Raw genomic sequence first — 18,494 nt, 5'->3', positions numbered from 1 at the left:
GCAATAATACACACGCATAAATGTAAAACACAACAGCCGCTCAACACCTGTGTGTGCCCATTGGCTGGCGATAGTCGGTGACTCGCGGATCGGGATTTTACGTTTTACGCAACAAAAAGCCCTCTTGCCCATGCGGGTGCTTTAGAATCGAAACCCGGCTTCAGGATACCCACCATGAGTTTATGACAGTGTCGGTCCGTCCAAAAACGGCAGCTGAGTGTTTCCGTTGTGCTTCCTCCTAGTGTTTATTCGAGCTTACCTCTTTTCGGTGCCAGTTTAGAGGGAACCTTGTTGCCGCCTTCCACCGCCATCAACATCGATGTGCGGTCCCCAGTGCTGTGATCCGTAGCGCCCGTAGCGTTATCGCTTTTAGGATTAATCGACGTCGGACCGGGAAGGTTAACCTTCTGGCGGTTCAGCGGCGGACGACCACGGGAGAGCGAGGGGCACATCCAATGTGCTGCGGCCATGAACACGTCAAAGATGAACGGTGAACAGAAGAATGAATCGTTCAAACTACTGCAACTTTCCGAGGACTCGAAAAGCCTCTCCGATCTCGAGCTCCCGGAAGTGCAGCGAAAGCGCAAAGTTCGTAGGTCAGTAATCTCCCGAAACCGACTGAAATACGCAGGTCGTGTAACACTCGATTTTCCGCTTCCAGAAAAACTCGGCATCGTACCTCATCGTACCGTGGAGACGATGAGCATGTAAGCGCCCCACCGGGACGCGCGGGACACGTGGATTGTCGCAACCTCAGTATCTGGCTAGCGGTGGCCATGACCGTACTTTGGTTGTTCATCATTTCCTACGTCACCTCCGTCATCCACGGGGAAAACCGTCGTCTGGAACTTGCGCTTCAGAAAGGTAAGAGGGCACCAAACCCCGGAAACTCTTAACTTTTCAGGTTGGACATCCCAACGATAGCACTTTTTCCATTTTGAGTTGACGAAATACCTGGCATAACTGATGAGGAAAAAACGATCCCCGTCTTTACCCGAGATCCTAATTTTAGTCCGGTTCAAGAGTTCGGCTACAAGAATCAAAAAGAAAAATCGATCCACGCAGATGTTCTTCTAAATGGGCGCCGGAATGCTAAAATGGCACGAAAATACCGGAATGCAAGCGTAACGCATCATCGCCGCGTCGCTAAGTGGGCACCGGTCGTCAGGGGAGGCTGGGGCTGTGCGGCTGCGGAATGGTATCCACGACGCTGCACCCCTCAGGAGCACGGTCGCCGGGACGGTGTCGGTTGTTAGTTTTCCCGCGGAATATTCTCCATCTTCTTCGATCCGTCTGCAGAGCGATTTGCCATTGAACTGTCGCAATGTGAGCGATCCGAAAGGGGAATCCTTCGGATTTTGTACATTACTGGGAAAATGAGCGAGATAGATAGAGAGAGAAACAGAGAGACAATGTATGAAGAGAGTGAGAGACAAATAAGCCATGCTTTTTCTCACATTCGGAAAAACGCGGTATAGCACTGGCCGAAGAGAGAGATAAAGCGGGAGAATGGAGTTTCTCTGCGCATCTAGTACGATTTTCACTCCGCCACAAAACGAGCGTCATGGACGCATTTTCCACGGAAATTCGCTCTCTCCTGTGCAGCGAGCACGGAAAACTGCTTCCTTGCTGCGTACGCGCCCGTTAGTGTATACTCAGTATCGGACGCGGTGTGTCGTTTGCGTTGTGCGCCCTGTTCACAGTTGGCCTCACGGTTTGGCGCTGGAAAAAAGAAGAAATACTCACGACATTACGTCCTTGGACGCGCTTACGGACGTGAGGCAGTGAAAACTCGGATGCCAGTGGAAAAAAAATCAACGGTGAACGGTTGTGCTTTTGAAATACCCCCATTTTGCTCTCACGGTGACATTAGCCCAGTTGGGGAGTGCTAGGCGCGATTCCGGGAAGTGACAAATTTCCTTTTCCACTTCGATTTGACGGATTAAGTTTGGCACGAAAGGTCCCGTCCCGGAAAATGTGCGGGGTCAAAGTGGTCCAAGCAATGAAGTGGTGGCTGAAAATTGATTACTTTACGGGCCATCCGTAATGAAAACGGTATTAAGGGGGAAGGGCCGACACCAAAGAGCCACGATAGCGCTCTACCCTTTGGCAGTGTCTGAAACGATTGAAAGTTTAATTCCTTTTTATCTACGCAGGTTGCCACGAAAACAGCTCCGGGAGAGAACAAACGGTTTCACAAGAAATAAACACAGCTAAAGAAAACGCAATCGCAGCAATCATTCGCTAGCGTCTGCAGCTTCGCTCGAAAGCATTGGAGAAGTCCTTGGGCGACCGAAAAAGTTTTGAAACGGCTATATTGTGCAGGATCATTACAATTTCATCGACATTCTGCCGCACTATTATTCTGCTTCGTGCACGCTCGCCACAATGGGCCTCGGTGTTCAGAAGGACGCAGGCATTTTATGGGCTCTCTTCTCTTCTTCAGCGTCCTTGTGGAAGCTTTTTCCTCCCAAAAAGCCACGGCGCCCTCAACCATATGCCTGGTATCCCTGCGGCCTGTTGTCCTACTCCGCCTGTCCCTACACACATAACGTGCTCTCGTCCTTTCGGTGTAATCTTGGGACTCGTTAAGACACCCTCCGTGAGCGGACCATGAAGGAGAGAGAGAGTGAACGACCGGAAAAGGATACTTTTACGCGTATGTGTGAGACACTGAGCGATACAGTGTTCCTGTCCCGCGACGCTGATAAACTGACACAGATCGGAGTCGTAATTTTGTGCGATGAGTTTGTACTTTTGTTTTTGGGCGATTTCAAACAAAGATCCGTCGAAAAGGGAACAGGCAGGGCATTCATTTTCCGTCTCTGGTCCTTTTGAGAAACGCATGGAAACATTACTTCCAACAAACTGTTTTCCGGCAGATCCTGAACCAAATGATTAATTATCCTACGTTGGCTCCAAGCGCGGTTTTCTGCCGACGAGTGGATCGCACAAAAGAGCATCACCGCCGTTCCAGATTGGGCCTCGGTGCTGTTACCAGTATTAAATCGACTGCCTTTTGTTAGTGTGATAGAACCAAGCGTCTTATCTCATTGTGTGTGCATTTCATATCCTTATCAGAGTTTAGATATGCCACTCATTGTATGGGTATGCCCTCGGAAAGCTTTCACTTCCCCCCACTGGATTTTATTCTCTTTCATTGTTTTAGGTTATGGTGAAATATTTAATTCGTTTGCCCTCCTGCTAATTGCTCCCAACATTCCGGGTGATGGTTGATGCTTGTCAGCAAGTCACTGACGGTGACGGTAATATCTAATAAAGGAAGGACAAATGCTTCGGGAACTGCCAGCTAGCCCGCCGACGTCTTCGTATCTTTCGTTGCAGAACGATGAACAGGGCACAAGTGGCGCACTGTTGTTGACATTCCTTGGATAAAAGTATTCTCCTGGACCGTTTTTTGCTGCTTTCATTGCGCACACGGAAAGTGGCTTTCTCGGTAGAAGGAACTTGCTGACTGAAAAGGACAACGCATGTAAGCAGAGCGTTGGAGTACGATATGAGGAAAAACTCATCTCCCTACGCCTGTCACTTGACTGAGCGAAGGAAACGATCGGGAAAAGGATCGAGCCAGCAAGACCGAGCCGTCTGGCTGGCAGACGGAAGCAAATACTGTTTGCAAATTGATTAGGAGATTATGCTGAATTATGCATTACGCCCCGGGCACTGGGAAGCGACAATTCTCCCGGGACACACGGTGGTGTTGCATTCCTGGGCCGTGTTCTACCGCGACGTTTCCGGTTGTATTTCGGTTGCCGGTTGCCGTCCGCATTCTGACGAGATGGAGAGCATGGACCAGTTACGTACTAACGAAATGGGTGTAGTGCCGGCAATGGTGAATAAATATGAATAATTGTTTGACCGGTTTTCGGTTTCACTCGAATTGGTCATTCGGTTGCGTTGGCTCTGCTAATGCGCTCTACTTCGCTTAAGAGCACTAAACTCAATGTACTTACTAACGAACAACATTATTAGCTTAAGTTCCGTTTGGTCCTATCCGCTTTTAGATTTTTACTTAAACATACTGTTGCCGTTGCACCTCTCAAGGGAATTTTTTTAAGCCAGAAAAAATGGTTCGGTCGGTGGCATGTCATAGATTGGTAGTATACCAATTCATGGAATTCAAAAGAGCCAGCCAAGGTTTTTCTTTCTAAGGTTTTATTTCTTGTTTCATAATTTTAAGCCAGTAATCCTTCGTTGGGCTGTTTTGAAACTTTTCCCAAGCTTTCATTTGCCTTGTCCACTGTCTTTTCTTTGAGCTCCGTGCTTAAAATAAAACCAACGCACTTTCGCCTCCGTCAGGCCTTCGCCTGTGATCGGAGGACCTGTTTCGACACTTCCGAACTTCCGGGCAAACCATTTTAATTCACCTCAGCCATCTGCTACCGGCGGCATGAGGAACACGGTTGTCACGTCGGAAACGTTTCCCGCCGATGCTCGCGGTAATTCCACCGACGCGGGTCCAAGTTTTCCATTTTAATGCATTACGTAGTTAGCACGGCGATAAACAACGACAAAGTAAAGTTGGCCATTTCACACGTACCCCCAACGGGAATGGAAAAAGAAACGTGAAAACTCCCACTCTCTGGGCGGGTAACGGAAAGGCAAAGTTCTGCCCAATTCTTGCACGACGCTAAAGGGCGCAATGTATACATGTGTGTATGCCTCCGGGAGTAACCTTGCGGTCAACAGGGACTCTGCGAAGGCCGAAGGAATTAGAGTGTATTTCTGTTGCGACGGAATTAGAGTATATAGTCAGTGGCAACCTTGAACTTTGGTAATTTCCGGACTCCTGATTCCGGACTACACCTTGCACCAGGAGAAGCTCACGACCACGGTGCTTGAAATGGGTGTACATGCGTCTAATTCCACATTATAAGGCCACATCTAACGGACAGGCAAAATCGGGTTGTACACCGGTGTACAGTCACACCAGAAACACCAACTGCAAGCGAATTGCTCGCGCGACCCGCATTTCACATCGAGCCATGAATCCTCTCGCCGCTCCGTTTGGTTTCAAATAAACAGCGACCACGCAGGACAGGGAGACACCTTGTCTAAGTGGTCATGCTCCGTCGCTATTTGAATTTAGATGTGGTTTGGCGGCGAGTGGTTTCATGCTTCAATCGTGACGTCCTCCGACGGCTTTCCAGGCACAGCGGGAATCAACAGCAGCAGTGCCGGCAGCAGCCAGCGAATAGTGTTGCCCGTCATTTGCATAATTCTAATTTCATTTCCTTCCGGTGGACATTCATACTGACGGTGTCCAGGGCCACGTGTACAACAGGCTACCACCCTCTTCGGTGTGGCGTATCCTTTCACGCTCGTTTCGGGCAACCGGATGAAACCGAGGTGACCTTAAGTGTATCGCTTTCTCGCTTTCTCTCTGACACTCTAGCTGTCCGGCCTCGTACATGTGGCCCGAAGCACCTTTTCCCACCGACACAATACCGTCGAATTTATGAAGGTCCTGAGGTGGTTCCCGTTCGTGGGGTAGCCTTCTGAGAAAGGTTTCGGGCACGGGCCGCTTTAGATGTATTTATTTGCCTACCTTCCACCGAAAGAGCGGATCCGTTCCGTCCTTTTTCGGTCGTTTTAGTGAATGGAACTCCAAATTATGGCCCCAATTGGGTTGCCTTTTCCGCCCTTCGTGTACCCCGGGAAGAGATTAGACAGATTTGAACACCTTCCGCCCGGGTGGAGGGAATGAACGATAACTGGCCACTTCCGGGGCGATTCATTCGGGATTCTAAAAACTATATTAGGGCCATTCCCGTGCACGGGAAGCTAAACGTACAGTTTGTGATCCATTAACCCGCACGTGACGGAGCGGTTAGGTCAACCATTTCCACGAGGCTACTTCCTGTTTGGTAGGGTGTTAGTTTTAAGTTTACTTTTAGATATAAGTGGCGAAGTAAAAGTTTTCGATGGTTTTTTTTATTAGCACCATTAGCATATAAGAAGTGAAATCATTTGTATCTCAAGGTCGATTGCGTGACTCGTAGTATCGATCGGGCTAAGAAGGCAGCGCCGCTTATCGTTTCACTATCCATCGCAAGTTTGATGCCATCTTGGAGGATCCCGAAGTTTTCCTAGTGCTGGCACAGTGGTTTGAAAAAAAAAATCCAAAATCTGTCCATCTTCCATCATTTCGTGGCTACCTTCAATTGAATTAGGATTTGTTGTTTTCCAGGGACCAATCTGAGCGCCCCACGATTCCGCTCGATTCGCTCGGCCCAATGGGAGATTTGTTTTTGACTACAGTTCGCTCAGGCTCGCATAACTTATCCGAGAATCGGCCCAAAAATCACACAGCCGTAAATTGCTGTTGGTTTTATTTGATTTTCATGGGAAAATCCAATTTACTTACCATCATGTGAGATAGAGGAGATGGTCCCTACTTCATGGAACCCGGCCCCGGGGAATACGGGCAAAAGCTTCGCACACAAAATTTGATTCAAGTCTCCTCTTGGAAAACACTTCCCACAATGTTTGTTGACTAAAGTTTGGTCTCGTCTGAGGTGTTTCCTTTAGGAACAAGTATATGTTTTAATACATTTTCGGATGTGCTGCCTGGCGGGGCAATTCACACTAAACTGTCGTTAGTCTAACGAACGCTCAATTTTTTATTTGATTAATCTTAGAATCAATTTAAACTTTGTGTGGCCCCTTATCAAATTCATCCTGTTTTTTTGAGTGTCGAACCACTTCATATCCAATGCTGGCTGTTTTATTATTTGAGGCATAACCTAATGAATTCCTTCGCCGTCTATTTGGGTACCAGGCTACTGTGATTAGTTAGCGCGTTCAGTTTCGGTGCAGCAACATTGTGTACTAAAACGTGTACTAAGTACAAGTGAAGTGTGACACGCGAACGCCTCAGTAGGCGAAGTGCAGTGTAGTTGGCAACCAGACAGGGAATTGGAAAAATGTGTCCCGAACAGCAGGGACGATAGCGCCCCCGAGGCGGTTGGCTCACGTGCGCAGTACCGGTTGGCTGTACGAACCCTTCTGTCGCGTGCCGGTGGTGCAAACGGAAGCCACGGATCTCCGGGTGCACGCCGGCTGGCCAACGGCGTCCATCGAACCACGGGGAGCCATCGGTCGGTACGGCTACGGCTGTGGCGCTCACGACGACGCGGACCAGGAAGAGGACGAAGCCGACGGCGGCGGGACGACCGCTAGCAACGATCACGACCTCGACGACGACGACGACGTCTGCGAAGGGCTCGGCGGCGCCGGCGGCGAGAACTGCGGTGAACTTTCGGAGCTTCGCCCGACCGGCATCATTCGAGGTCCGCGGCGTGTCACGACGCCTCAACCCGCCTCGGCCACATACCACCACCATCACCTGCATCACTACCACACGCACCAAAGTCCGGCCCATTACCGAGTGACGTTCGACGAGCCGCCTCAGCTGGAGATGGAATCCGTCGGCCATCATGTGGCCGTTCCGTTGCGCGGCGGCGGGAAGAAGATGCGCAAACGGCGCGAACTGGACGCTCTGGTCGCGCACTCGTTGGCCAAGGGATCGAAGGGAGGTGGTCGGCACATCGCCAGCAATGGCGTCGCTTCCCACGATCAGCTGCTATCGAACTCAACCGACGAGCAGGAGGACTACTCGTGGGTCTGTACCTCCCAGGATCTGGCAGTGGCTGAACCGTAATCAATTTGTCCGTTTGCTATCTCTCTCTGTCTCTCTTCTCTCTGTGTATGTAGCAGCCCAAAGTCCGCACACAGTCCCGGTGCCGGGCGAAACGGTTCTCCTGTTTACGCACTTGCGGTCCACTCCTGTTCGTGTCCTGCATCTTCATCTCGCTCGGCTTCATGTACTGGCTGTACTTCGATATCCGGCAGCAGATATCGCAGTATCGCATTCGCATCGAGCAAGGTGATAAAGACGAATAGTTTTTTTTTCGTTGGTTTGTTATTTGATACAAAAGATGACCATACTTTCAAAAGCTTACTATTAAAGACTAGAATGAATATGTCGGAGGACTTCAGTGCCTCAATCCATTCTTGGTATAGTTAAGGATTGAAGAATCAGGTTCAGCTATATGTTTCTTTTAACACACGATTTGTATCAAAACGCACATCGCAGCATGTGGCAAAATTGATATTATGCAAACGAAAAATATAATTCTTGTTTCGATGGCAACGAGCAGTGCTCAACATGCTCCTGCGTAAACGACACCCGCAAATGCCACTACCGTACCGTTATTGCATGTTTCGCTCCAAATGACACGGAAAGCAATAAGCCATAAGTCCTAAACAAACGTATCCTGTGTGGTTGAATGCAGTGAAATTTCACCCGACATTGGGAAGCATCCCCAAGTCTGCCGACGGTCGTTGGGAAACGTTCCAAAACTGTGCCAAGGGACTCGGCGAAACCCGCACCCTCAGTGGTATGTGATAATCTCCTGCTTTCCAGTTGATAAACCCAGTATATTCGAGAACGATGCTGCACGGGCGGACGGTGTAGCTCTTGGGTGCTTCTCAAACTCGTAAAACATACTTTTGTTTTACCCAAACAAGAAAATTGCATAATTTCTTCCTCGACCTTCGCTGGAGAATCTCTCTGGCCTGCCTTCCTTCCGCCACTAAGGTCGTTTTGAACTTTCCTTGAATTTTGTGGGCTAAAAGGAGTTCCTAGAGAAAGCCGGAAGGTTCAAGTGCTCCATACTGCAAACCACAAAAAACACGCAACACGGTTGGACACGACCTGCAAATCGTAACAGTTTCGGCTCGATGAAGATGGCTACCCACCCGAGCGAGTTATTTATATTTGCGTAATGTTTGGTAGTGTTTTTTGCTGGACCAACTTTGTCGGTTCCGGATGGCTCAATCCTTGATTTTTTTTTTATTAGTTTCTAAAGTGCAAAACCGATGCAAACCTCCTCATCCAACCGGTGTGTGTTTCTTTTGTGCTTAATTTTACGATAAACTGACGTTTGAAGCGATGTCCGGCTAAGGCTTCTTTATTTTCGAGACTATATTTTTTGTCTCATAGACAACGTCCTGGTTTTACAAAAGGTTGTTATCTTGGGAACATGAAAATGTGCCCTTTGCTTTGCTAAGAAAACAGATAATTTGGCTTCATTTAGTTAGAAGCCTATTTATTTACGCCATCTAGATCGGGCAGCTTTGGTCCTTTGTAAAACAATTAACAGGGCAGGGCAGCAGGGCTGCTAATGGTCAGCCAGCGTCGGTCAGGCGGGCATGTTGTGCGTACACTTTCAATGAAGAAAAGAAATCAAAACTCTTCCTTCCCGCATGTTTACAAAGTTATTCCAATTTATATTTTTGACGCCCGCCTTGCTAGCTTCTGGTGTGCAAAATAATCTTTCCTGCTTTTGGCGCAACATCAAAGCAACCGTCGGCACACTCGAAGTAAGGCACAGCAAGATAAACCGGGCGGAAGGAACCGAGCAATGGCGTATTATTCAACGGCGCCCAAAATTCCGTCGCTATTTGGTGCCCCTCCTTCCGGTATTCCGGTGGGAATGTTGTTTAATATTGCAATAAAAAGCCCATTTCATCAGCCCAACATCAAAAGTTCCGGAGCCGACCATTCTGGGACCGACAAAAGGTTGGCCCATAAATTTGCCAACATTTTCCAGCTCCACGCGTTAGGCAGCCTCCCAACGAGATGCGCCTGATGCTGGCGTCTTGTGGCCCGTGGTAGACCGACTCGGCCATTCCTGTGCCAACCTTTCGGCATCCCGGCAATGGACGATAATTCAGTTAGATCCGATTATCCTTTCAATTACCGGTGCTCGGCGACGGGCGACGGTCCGGATAGAGAGAATGGTCAATTAGAAGCACAATGCAGAAATAACAGAAAATGAGCCACCAAGCAACAACGGCGTTGTCCAGCGTTAGAAGGATCCGTCCTGTTATGCTCGTCGTTTTCATATTGGAATTAATTCGATGCCGTTCGACGGGCGGGAAAAAGTGCTATCTATTTTGGGATTAAGCACACCAGAAGTCCATAAACTTATGACCTCTTGTAGCGATCGAGCCGGTTCCAATTGCTGGAGCCACACCTAGTCACGAGGAAATGAGCGTAATTAATTCGGGTTTTCATTATCATCCTTTCTTTCCACATTCGTTGCCTGCGCTTACCTTATCGATGGCCACTGCCCCGCCCAGTGTCTGCAACTAGTCAAAATGTACCGGAAGCGTTACAGAAGTGGCACGAAACGTCGAAAAACCTCGAACAAAACCAGACCGCCCTCAACGGGAAGCTGCGCGAGATGCAACAAGTGCTCAGCAATTTCTTCAACGAGGTAAGTAAATAGGCAAATCGGAAGAGAAAGATTATGGGTTTGATTCGTGTTCGTGTTGCTTTTTTCAGCTGAAGGAATTACGCGAATCGATGGACAAGAAGAACGAAAACTCGCAGAAAGCACAACTGAACGCGTTGCAGTCGAGCGTCGCCGATCTGGGCTCCAATATTGGTGAATCCAAGTCGCGAATCACCGAACTTGAGACACGGTTCGTGTCGATCCAAACCGAGCAGAAACAGTTGAACAAAACACTCGACGAGCTACAGGTGACACCGCGCAAAATCATCACCTGATCCCACCCGACTTCTAAACAGTTTTTTGCTTAATTCAATAGACTCTCTTCGGCCGCATTCAAAACACGACCGCCGTATCCGAAATAATGGGTGCTGGTGGAACGCAGGATGTTGAGAAGAAGATCGTCGATCTCCGTGACCAGCTAACCGATCAGCTTAACAAGCTGGCCGCGAACGTGAGCAGCGAACTACAGGCGTTACACCAGAAGAACGTCTGGCTCGACAATGACCTCACGAACCACACGCAGCGCATCGATCGGCTGTTCGACAACACGGCCAACATCTCGTCGGTAGTGTCTTCGATCGAAGCGGTCTGGTGGGAGATACGCAACAATATGAGCTCACTCGAAGCGGACCGGAAAGCACTAAACGATCAGCTGGCCGCCTTGGCCAACGTGACGACTGGCCTGCACGGTACGATCGCGAAGGTGCAGGAAGAGTGCCAGCAGTACCACAGCAAGCTGGACGGTGTCAACGGCAAGCTAGGTGCACTCCAGGACCAGATACAGCAGGTGGAAACGAAAGAAGCCATACATCGGTCGCGGGAAGCGAACAACACGCAGAAGCAGGTAAAATGATTGAAGACCCTGATAAAAGGAGACCCACGTTTTGATGCTCTTGTATCATTGTTTGCAGATCGCTCAGGAAAACTTGCCGCCAGATTTGTCGAACTTTTTCGCTGAGCAGATTGCCAGTGAGAACAAACCCGTCACACCCAAACCGAGCGTTCCATCGGCCACTGCGGCCTCTGCTTCACAAGCATTTCTATACGCTGGTACGCTAGTTACTCAAATGTCGACCACTCCACAACCGGCCGGAACCACGGCCGCAGCAGCGTCCATCAAGGCAACTGCAACATCGACCACGGGAACCAAAAAGGCAGTTGCTCCGTTCGATTCCGTCATGTAAAATTGTGTACCGAACAGGTACACGGGCCATTTCGAAAACACTGCAAAGATTGATGATTATCTAATGCAACGAGCTGACGCGACCGTGCAGTTCGCTCACGGTCACGGCAGCATGGTAAACCAAAGTTTTAAATAATTCAATTGACGTAAGTAACGCGGGAACGCACGCGCACGCGAGAAAGTAAGCATTGTGGAACAGAACAAATGGATTATATTGTAGGAAAATGAGGAAAAACAGGAAAAATGTGAGTAAAAAAGCAAAGGAAAAATAAGCATAGGTAAAGAAAACCGATCGAGCGAGTGGCCAACCATCATATTGAGACGATTGGGTTACAGGAAAGACAAACAGTAGGCCCTCGAGTGATGTTCAAAAATCAAACTTTGTTGGTGCATCGATGCAAAGTGAGTTAGATATTCAAGTAACAGCCAGAGAAACAAGGAGAAGTAGGCGTAACAGGGCAGGCAGAAGGTACCACGTTTTCACTCACGTAATTCAGATTAGTTTTAGCGGTAAAATCGCAACAAAACAATAGAAAATTAACACCACAAACATCCTAAAGAGAGTGATCGCAACAGAACGGAACGTAGAAACATTTTTCAATTATTGAACAAACATCGAAAACGAAAGTGGTAGAGAAGATTGATAAACAAAGAAACAGTAAAAATTTACTCAAGTTCACATACGCCCCACTTCAATAGTGGTTCCCGTTTCACCAATAGTTTCAAGTAGAAGTCATTCGAGTTGTGCGTGCAAAACATTAGTATTTAATTCGCACTTACAGATCCATGCCAAATCAGTAGCAAAAACAGGAAACAGACTTTCGGTACCTTGCGGAATGAATTACCCTTTTAGAGCGGGCAGACCTTTGAGATGTAACAATCAATGATTGATCAAGAGAGAGCAAAGAGAACTCACCCACACGGATAGCGAAACTATTACTATTTACTGATACTCAGAGGCAACAAGATAGCGGGCAGAAATGTGGGAAGGAAAGATGGATTTTTTTTAGAAAACACTCATCCACGTGACTCTCCTTCCCGACAGTAGATGTATTTTATAATACGTTAGTACATAGGGTACGCTCACACATCACCTTAGCACACCGGCGCCAACAGCACCGCTTGCCAACCGTCTAAGTCAAGCTTTGTACGCTCGGAAGGCTCTCTGTGTCCCTGTCGAGCTGCTTATCTGTAAATGGTCCAAATCAAGTGATAAGAAGAGCACAGTGATGGCCAATACGGTGGTGTGGTGTATAGTGAATACTTTCCTATACTCTAAGTTTAGTGTTTTCGCAAACCATAATGGTTTGCCGCCTTGCTTGCCAAGGATTTGTAAAAAATCCCTGCATCGGCAGCTTATGTTCTCGTTCACTAAGTTGTTCTCGTTGTGCAGCTCCAGGCTTTTAAGTTTATTGTTGAAGATGCACCTAAACATACTGACGCGTAGCGAACACTCACACAAAGAAAATACTAAGAGAGAAATTTGTTAGAATTGTTAATGCGTACGAACTGGTGGTAATCGAGACGATCTCGATTGTATGTGTGGGTGGTTCGAGCATACAAGAAAATCATAGTTTCATATCTTCGCCCCTCTTGCGCCTCGTCTGTAGTCTAACAGGATAGTAATGTGCAGGTTGTACTTATTTCTTTTTTACGTTTCATACTTTACCATATAGTGTTAGCGTTCTTAGTTTTACTGATTTTTTCAAATGTCGGGAAAGTGTAAGCGAACTCAATAAGAAGCCCCACAAGGGTGCGGATGCTGCTAGAGGTATGAGTTAGCGGAACTTGACCGATTTATTATGTTTAGTCTTCGCTTTTCTTTTCGTTCTATTTTACACTTCATATATTTGACTGCCATCTGTCGATTGCGTTTTGTCGAACGAATCAAAACCGAAACAGCGAGGATCGAAGAGAACTCCGATACGAACCCAAACCAATACGTATATGATACAACCAAAAACAACTCAAAAACAAAGCAAAACCGGCCAACAGGTGGCAAACGGCAGTGTATAGATTGAGAAGCCAATGTTATAACATTCATCACACAAACAAACACACGTACAGGTACATGGTTTGGCTAGGATATCAGACTCCAATATACTGATTGCGCCCAAATAAATCCTTTCAAATTAAAATCAACCATCGATCGATTAAGGGGCTTGTATCGGGTGTTTAAGAAACAATCATTGTTTCGTCAGTAACCAAAGTACGTAAATTTAGGATCTTCGTTTGTCCTACAACCATCGATTGATTAAACAACGCGGTAACGTTTGCGCTGGTGTGCGTAGCCATGTATTCGATCCTGAGATATTAACTTTTGAAACAAGAAACTCTCTCCGGTAGCTCTCTCGCGCACTCTTACTTTCAACTAAGATATTTGGTCCACCCTTTTTTTTCTCCCATCATCAACAACAACCTGCCTAGCAACCGGTATAAGCCGGTTGCCGGTTTACGATCTCCGTCGCGGAACGCATCGCGTTCGCGACACGCTCTCACTCTCGCGCGTTGTCGATCTTTTTACACCAGTAGCTGGACGCAAACGCAACCGTTTGCGAGTCTCAAATAGTGTTGCGGCACGCCTCGGCTCCAACGGTCAACCTTCACGCGATTCTGATAGCCACTCGCGCCGCGTACCATACGGCACGCTAAATTGATCCTATTTCGCTGGCCGTTCTAATCAAACGAAATTGCTTCGTCCATCACATCGGCCCTTGAAAAGATAGTTCGTTCTCCAACACCTGTGCGTTTGTGTGTGTCCCGGCAACATAGTTGCATTTTGTGGACTCCGGACAGCGCTCGTCATCGTATTTCTAACCGAGCTCGACGGTGCAGCAGCGGTGCGGTGGATTTGCATCGCAAACCGGACCGCAACTTGGCACGCCTTCGTCTCATACACACGTTGCAGTCGTCGTATATCGCGGGTCTTTTTCGAAGGAGTGAAAGATGACAACGATGCATTTTACCCGTCCATTGCTGCAGCAATGCAACAATGTTAGAGGTAAGCTATTGGTTGGATATATGACTCCGCGTCGAATGGGATTTGAATGAAAAACGCTTATGTTAGCCGCTTAAATTTACTTTCAAATTTTCATAAACAACAGCTTAAAGGGAAAAGTGCGAAGTATTAGGTTTTGAACTAGTGGCTCTCCCCTTGTCCAAACAGAATATCATTTTAGAAATAGGCGGTCGATCCTATTGTGTGCCCCAAAACCAAACGAACAAATCTATTTCAGTCCTTTCTTGGTTTATGCGTGTCTCATACGTAATGATTGACACTCTTCACTAGTGACGCCGTGTTGGTCCATCGTTTGCCAATGGTCAAGGACACCGTGCGAGCGTCGAAGTATGCTACGTGCGTCAAAGGGTCATTGGCAGCATGCAGGCAGCGCACTGAAAGATGCGTCAATGCCAATGCCGGTTCGGGAAGAAGAGCATAAGATAGTCTTTATATCTTAAATGGCTTCTCCTGCACAAAAAAGCTATCGAAACGAATTAGATATGTTTTCAATTGAGAGGATTAATAACATTAACGGATTACAGGACCGGTGGCGTTCTACAGCACGGCAACGGCCGGCAGCCAGAAACTGAGGCATATCATCCAAGACCAACTGAACGGTATCCGCGAAGCGGGGACATACAAAAACGAACGAATCATCACAACCCCGCAGGCAACGGCCATCGGCGTGGAAGGAAGCTCCGGCAAGATTCTCAACTTTTGCGCCAACAACTATCTGGGACTTTCGGTAGGCGTACTGCTTCCCAATATTCCAGGAACTGTTTTGTGACGTGGGTTTTCCTTCTTTTAGGCCAATAGCGATGTCATCGATTACGGTAAGAAAGCACTGGACGAGTATGGTGCCGGTTTAAGCTCGGTACGGTTCATCTGCGGCACTCAGGACATCCACAAACAACTCGAGAACAAATTGACCGCGTTTCACCGGCGCGAGGATACGATCCTGTACGCTTCATGCTTCGATGCCAATGCCGGCTTGTTCGAGGCTGTCCTCACGCCGGAAGATGCCGTGTTCTCCGATGAACTCAATCACGCGTCCATCATCGACGGGATACGGTTGTGCAAGGCCAAGAAAGCTCGCTACGTACACCGTAATATGGCCGATCTGGAGGAGAAGCTTCGTACGACCGAAGCCCGGCTCAAGATGATCGTCACCGACGGTGTGTTCTCGATGGATGGGAATGTGGCTCCGCTGCCGGAGATATTCGAACTGGCCGACCGCTACGGAGCGATCACCTTCGTGGACGATTGTCACGCGACCGGATTCTTCGGTCCAACCGGCCGCGGTACGGAGGAGTTCTACGGAATGCTCGGTCGGTGCGACATCATAAACTCAACACTTGGGAAAGCGTTGGGTGGAGCCGCCGGTGGCTATACAACGGGGCCACGGGAACTGATCGACTTGCTGCGGCAACGATCGCGACCGTATCTCTTCTCCAACTCACTGCCACCGCCGGTCGTCGCTAGTGCTTACAAAGTCCTTGACATGCTGATGTCCTCCAGCGCGCTCACGGCGAAAGTGCAGAGCAATACGCGACGCTTTAGAGACGCCATGACAAAAGCCGGTTTCACCATCTCCGGCATGGACCACCCAATCAGTCCGGTGATGCTCGGGGACGCTCGGTTGGCTTCCACATTTGCCGATGAGATGCTCAAGCGCGGCATTTACGTTATCGGGTTCAGCTATCCGGTAGTCCCCAAAGGAAAGGCTCGTATTCGGGTGCAGCTATCGGCGGCTCACACGGAGGAGGAAATCGATCGGGCTGTAGCCGCGTTCATCGAGGTAGGCAAAACGTTGGGTGTCGTTTCGTAAGCAATTCGTATCCGATGACGGGTTAGCTCTAGAGAGGATTATGCAGTGTGTCGAAAACAATATCTCTTTTTTATTTGCATTAAGCGATAATGGAAAAATAAAACAAAATCTTCGATTACAACTGAACAGGATCCCTCGCGCAGCTTTCTGCTGCGTCTTTTGCGTGTCACAGGTGCGATCAACGTAAAACTGGGTGCAACAAAACTGGCAACAAAAGGATACCCCACAAACGTGCCACGCTACCCATGGTTGTCCGCATTCTTCGATATATCGAATTCCGCGCCAGCCGCCATCCTCTACTCCGGTTTAGGATCATCCGGTGAGTACGGTACTAGGAGGTTCCGGGAGAACTTCTTCAGCTTCTCCACACCACGAACCTCTTCGTCCAGAAGCGGCATTCGTGTGACGTGGAAATCCTCGTATAGGTCGGCAATCTGGTCCAGATACTTCTCCTGCACCTTGCAGCGAGCTGAGCACATGGTGCAAGGGTGTTGTCCCTTCCGCTGGAACAGTAGCTGATTGACAATAATGTTGTGCGTATCGATGTCGCACTTGCTCAGTTGCTGCACCAATCGCTCCGTCTCATAGAGCGACAGAAACTCGGCTATGCAAACGCAAACGAATGTGGTTTGTTCCTACCAAAAAGGACGAAATCATGATTGCGATCTGTCGGGACAACCTTCCGTGATTCGGATTACTTACGGGATCGTGGAACTGTTCGTTAACCTGCTGTATGATGCTAAGCATTTCTTCCAGTTTGTTTGCGATCGTGTCCCCGTTGAAATCCTGCACACCGAATAGGGCTCCCATCTGGGAAATGATAGGCGAAAGCTTCATCTTTAGCCGCAACAGCTTGCCCAGCCCCTTCTCGACCACCTGCGGAAACGACAGCAGACGCAGAGTGTGACCGGTCGGGGCGGTGTCGAACACGACCACCGAGAAGTTCATAGCTTTGACTAACCTGTGGGAAAGGAAGAGATTAAAAGCAACCGTAAGACACAGACCGCATTAAAGAGCCAAGCTAGACACGTACTTCATCACTTCAGCGTAGCTCATGGCTTCGTCGATACCTGGCAGCGTGTTGATGACTTCCTGCAGTACACCCTTCCCAACGTTCAGCGATGAAGATTCCTCGAAATAATCCTCCGGCAGTTCGCTGAGGCCCACGTTCGGATCAATTTCCATTGCAAACAGATTGTCAAATCCGTTCACCTTGGTCGGTACTTTCGTGAACTTTTGATCGAACGCGTCGGAGATGTTGTGGGCCGGGTCCGTCGATATGATCAGTACCGATTCTCGCTTCTGGGCCAGCTGTATTGCCAGACTGCAGCTACACGTCGTCTTGCCAACGCCCCCCTTGCCGCCGACGAAAATCCACTTCAGGGACGTTTGGTCGATCACGTTTTGTATTGTTGGCGCCAACTGCTCCAGATCTTCGTCCATGGTTAATGGTTAAAATTGGAAAATTAAAGTTTACGACGCGCGCGATGCGTAAGCAAAAATATGTACGCATACGACCCGCTGTCGATGCTGTCAGTTACGTATGCTAACAAACTGAATAGCTCAGACCAGCGTTGCCAGCTTTGGTTAAAATATCATGTTTTTGAAACGATGAACTTTTCGGTCCAATAAGCGCTCTGTGTGCGGTGCAAGATGTATAAAAAAAACTATTTGTGTAACCAATTAATTCTTTTCCTAAAACATCAGCTGTAATTGCATTTATAATCCGTTCGAAAATGCGATGCAACGGAATTCAGATTGTTCGTGAAACTCACACATAGAACTCATTTAAAAGGCCTAAAAGTGACAGCTGAATTCTCCAACCGTTTTTACCTTCAACGGTGCACAGTACATTCCAACGCGGAAGAATTCCTTAAAATATAACAAAAACCGTGAAAGTTTCGTGAGAAATAGTGATTCACAGTGCAATACGTCGGTTGTGGTTTGTTAAAATACACTTCGCAGAGGAAAATTGGGTGCTGCGTGCCATCACTATAAACAATGCAAAACTGCCGCTGCATGCCGTTGCATTTTGTGTAATTTCACACGAATTGTTACACAACCCTAACTTTTACATCGGTTAGGACATTCGTTTGCCAATCGATCTTTGCATTTCTGAATCCATTTTAGAGATTTCAAACGTAGCATTTCCATTTT

The 18,494-nt window shown here is 48.1% G+C and overlaps 3 protein-coding genes across 5 annotated transcripts; 2 read left to right on the top strand and 1 right to left on the bottom strand.

Moving 5' to 3' along the window:
- Window positions 1-47: 47 nt before the first annotated feature.
- LOC131206698 (uncharacterized) lies at window positions 48-13,630 on the top strand. Of its 3 annotated transcripts, none has more exons than XM_058199365.1 (7): window positions 1,744-1,827; window positions 6,803-7,645; window positions 7,738-7,909; window positions 10,171-10,307; window positions 10,376-10,573; window positions 10,642-11,169; window positions 11,237-13,630. In XM_058199365.1, exons 2-7 carry the CDS (start codon window positions 7,442-7,444, stop codon window positions 11,507-11,509), a joined length of 1,512 nt encoding a protein of 503 aa, XP_058055348.1. In that variant the 5' UTR covers window positions 1,744-1,827; window positions 6,803-7,441; the 3' UTR covers window positions 11,510-13,630. The 3 variants fall into 3 exon arrangements, with proteins under 3 accessions (XP_058055350.1, XP_058055348.1, XP_058055349.1); XM_058199366.1 differs by lacking the exon at window positions 1,744-1,827 and adding an exon at window positions 2,043-2,055; XM_058199367.1 differs by lacking the exons at window positions 1,744-1,827; window positions 6,803-7,645; window positions 7,738-7,909 and adding exons at window positions 48-596; window positions 662-864.
- A 461-nt stretch (window positions 13,631-14,091) lies between these two features.
- LOC131206621 (2-amino-3-ketobutyrate coenzyme A ligase, mitochondrial) lies at window positions 14,092-16,458 on the top strand. The gene is made up of 3 exons (XM_058199239.1): window positions 14,092-14,509; window positions 15,052-15,254; window positions 15,318-16,458. The coding sequence occupies exons 1-3, from the start codon at window positions 14,455-14,457 to the stop codon at window positions 16,335-16,337; spliced, it is 1,278 nt and encodes a 425-aa protein (XP_058055222.1). The 5' UTR covers window positions 14,092-14,454; the 3' UTR covers window positions 16,338-16,458.
- Window positions 16,388-17,855, bottom strand: LOC131206622 (ATPase ASNA1 homolog). Its single transcript, XM_058199240.1, has 3 exons — window positions 17,371-17,855; window positions 17,040-17,298; window positions 16,388-16,972 (listed from the first exon to the last, which is right to left on the bottom strand). The coding sequence occupies exons 1-3, from the start codon at window positions 17,778-17,780 to the stop codon at window positions 16,634-16,636; spliced, it is 1,008 nt and encodes a 335-aa protein (XP_058055223.1). The 5' UTR covers window positions 17,781-17,855; the 3' UTR covers window positions 16,388-16,633.
- Between the last annotated feature and the right edge of the window lie 639 nt (window positions 17,856-18,494).

This window comes from Anopheles bellator, chromosome 1, assembly GCF_943735745.2.
Source record: "Anopheles bellator chromosome 1, idAnoBellAS_SP24_06.2, whole genome shotgun sequence".
NCBI lineage: Eukaryota > Metazoa > Arthropoda > Insecta > Diptera > Culicidae > Anopheles > Anopheles bellator.
This window is presented reverse-complemented; position numbering and strand designations above follow the sequence as displayed.